General features: G+C 45.1%; 1 protein-coding gene across 1 annotated transcript in view; it reads left to right on the top strand.

The window, feature by feature from the left end:
- T265_15039 (hypothetical protein) overlaps positions 1-2,374 on the top strand; it is a gene marked incomplete at both ends in the record, with an annotated part of 31,464 nt that overhangs the window by 9,542 nt on the left and 19,548 nt on the right. The window contains 3 exons of the mRNA XM_009176324.1: positions 1,348-1,448; positions 1,662-1,890; positions 2,047-2,258. Of these exons, the coding sequence (XP_009174588.1) occupies positions 1,348-1,448; positions 1,662-1,890; positions 2,047-2,258 (542 nt within the window). The remainder of the gene's footprint in view (positions 1-1,347; positions 1,449-1,661; positions 1,891-2,046; positions 2,259-2,374) is intronic.

Here is a 2,374-nt window from a genome sequence, read left to right as displayed (position 1 = left end):
AGCGTGCAAGCGACTTGATCACCTGATCGTTCTTGATTCACTAAAACTATATGAATTGTTGATTAGCTTGGTGGGCACAAGACCAACAATGCCTAAGAAGCGAGCACAATTGTTTTTTCTGGATAGCACACGCAATCACTGTGTGCGGGTCAGGGATATCGCAGTTACGGGTTAGTGTTGAAAGCTAGAACTTCGAAGCAGAGTTTCCTTAGGCAACTGGAGAGGTTTCTCTGGGCTCTTATCCATGCTTTCAATCAATGGGAAGCATGCAACAGTCCACTGTGAATAGATTTAAAGTTGGTCTTTGAAGAGATAGTGGGCTCTTATTGATGCTTTCAATCAATGGGAAGCATGCAACAGTCCACTGTGAATAGATTTAAAGCTGGTCTTTGAAGAGATAGCGAGATGGCTTAGTGGTTAAAGCGCGAATTTACTGACCGGAAGGTCCATGGTTCGAACCCGACCTCTGTATCTCGACCTCCTCTGTCTAGGCTTGGGCAGTTTGACAGTATCCCAGCCCTCGTGCTTCCTTCGGGTGGCATGGCAGTTAGGCACCGAAACGGTGCCACAGCTGAACTTCAGTTCATTTTCAGTCTTTGAAGGTGTAGTCCGGTGTGTCTCTGAGCTACACAGTTTTAATATCACTTGTTGGTAAAGTCCTTTGATTCAGTGTACACTTCAGTTGGATGATGGGTGCGGGTGTTTTCGGAAATTCAGTCACCCTTTCGATGATGCTCGTGTAGGTAATCCGCATACCTGCTCTCAGGAATGGCACGCGGTGTATAGCGAATGTGATGTACAGACTAAGCGGCCGTTCGTTCCTCGTCAAACAGGCATTTGATCAGTCAGTAGTACTAACCAATAGCCGTCTTCTGACGGCCGCACTGACAGTTTGTTTCGGTCAACTCAAAACTTGAAGAGAGATGACGATGTTGTCAAACGGGCATCTCGCTTCTAAACCGTTTGACGTAGCCTGTACATGGATATTCCTACAGCTACTTTTCCACTAAACCGAACTGTTTTTCATATTGGACCGACATTCTCTATATTCCCAACCACTTAGACGAATGAATAGGGAGACAGTATATGTGCAGTGCATACATAATGAACTTTCAGGCGCTTCTCCACAACGGACTGTGAACTATCTTGTCTTTCCACTCTGGTTATCGGAATGCACGCTGTGAATGAAGTATTCTGAATTGACATATTGTTCAAGAAATCGCCGGATCATGATTGCTTTCAGTGGCGACAAAGTGATCACTGTATTTCGGCCAGATGTTCACCTCATTTACTTTTGCATTCTGTCTTGAATCCGTATACTCACCGATTTTTTCTCGTAAATTTTAGAGCTTGCAGTTGTGGATGATGAATGATATCTGTTTCGGTGCTCAACGGATTCGTGGATGCAATCCGTTCACGATAGAGCTGTGTCGTGAACTTCCGGAGAGGTGAGAGCTACATGTTTCTTCACTTGGTCACCGGACTCTGGAGTATTCTGAGTGCCTGGATGTATGAATTTTATCCAAGTTCACATCCTGCTGTCACAATGGTTTTAGATATGCCTCTGAAACGTAATACCGTTGTTTTCTGTGCACGTCGTCTTTGAAAAACCATCAAAACCTCATCACGTTGCCACTTGATATCGTATTGTCCTGTTTTAGTTTCGATGCTGTTGCTACCTGGATCAAACCGCATTTGGAAGGTTGGACCCTGAGACAACTAGTGTCAGCCAACCGACTCTACTTATTGGACTACCGGATCATGCGTGGTCTGACTTGCAAACGCGGACGCTCTTTATGTGCTCCTTTGGCGCTTCTTTTACACACAGAAAAACGACAACTCAAGCCAATCGCTATCCAGCTTAACCAAGACGCGGGGGCAGCCAATCCGGTAAGAGTAATTTAAAAGCCACAGTCGGCTCGTCTCGTTACGTATGTTTTCTATTGTTCTGTAGCCTTTGTTGCTGCTAGCTAACAGCCTACCTAGTTCCTCGATACCTACATCTTCGGTGTACTTAATGGTCCCGTTTTTATCCATGTGTGACAGATCTTTTTGCCTACCGATCCCACTGCGGTTTGGCTACAGGCAAAGTTATGGGTCAACCTTGCGGATGCATGCCACCACATGATTGTCGGACGTCTGCTAACCCACATAATCTTAGAATCAATCTACGTCTCTATGCGACGTAACCTGGCTCAGTCGCATCCCATATACCAGCTGATGGCACCTCACTTTCGGAGCATACTTCCTGTCACAAAGTAAGTCTTTTTGGTCATCTATCTGCATTTGACCGTATTTGCTTTTGATACGGCCAAATAAATTTTGTAAATTACCTGTGCCTCAGCTACTCAAATAGCTGAACCGTGATTGAAGT

The sequence above is a fragment of the Opisthorchis viverrini genome (assembly GCF_000715545.1).
Source record: "Opisthorchis viverrini unplaced genomic scaffold opera_v5_324, whole genome shotgun sequence".
Taxonomy (NCBI): Eukaryota; Metazoa; Platyhelminthes; class Trematoda; order Opisthorchiida; family Opisthorchiidae; genus Opisthorchis; species Opisthorchis viverrini.
Note: the sequence above shows the minus strand (reverse complement) of the source record. Positions and strands in the feature narration are given on the sequence as shown.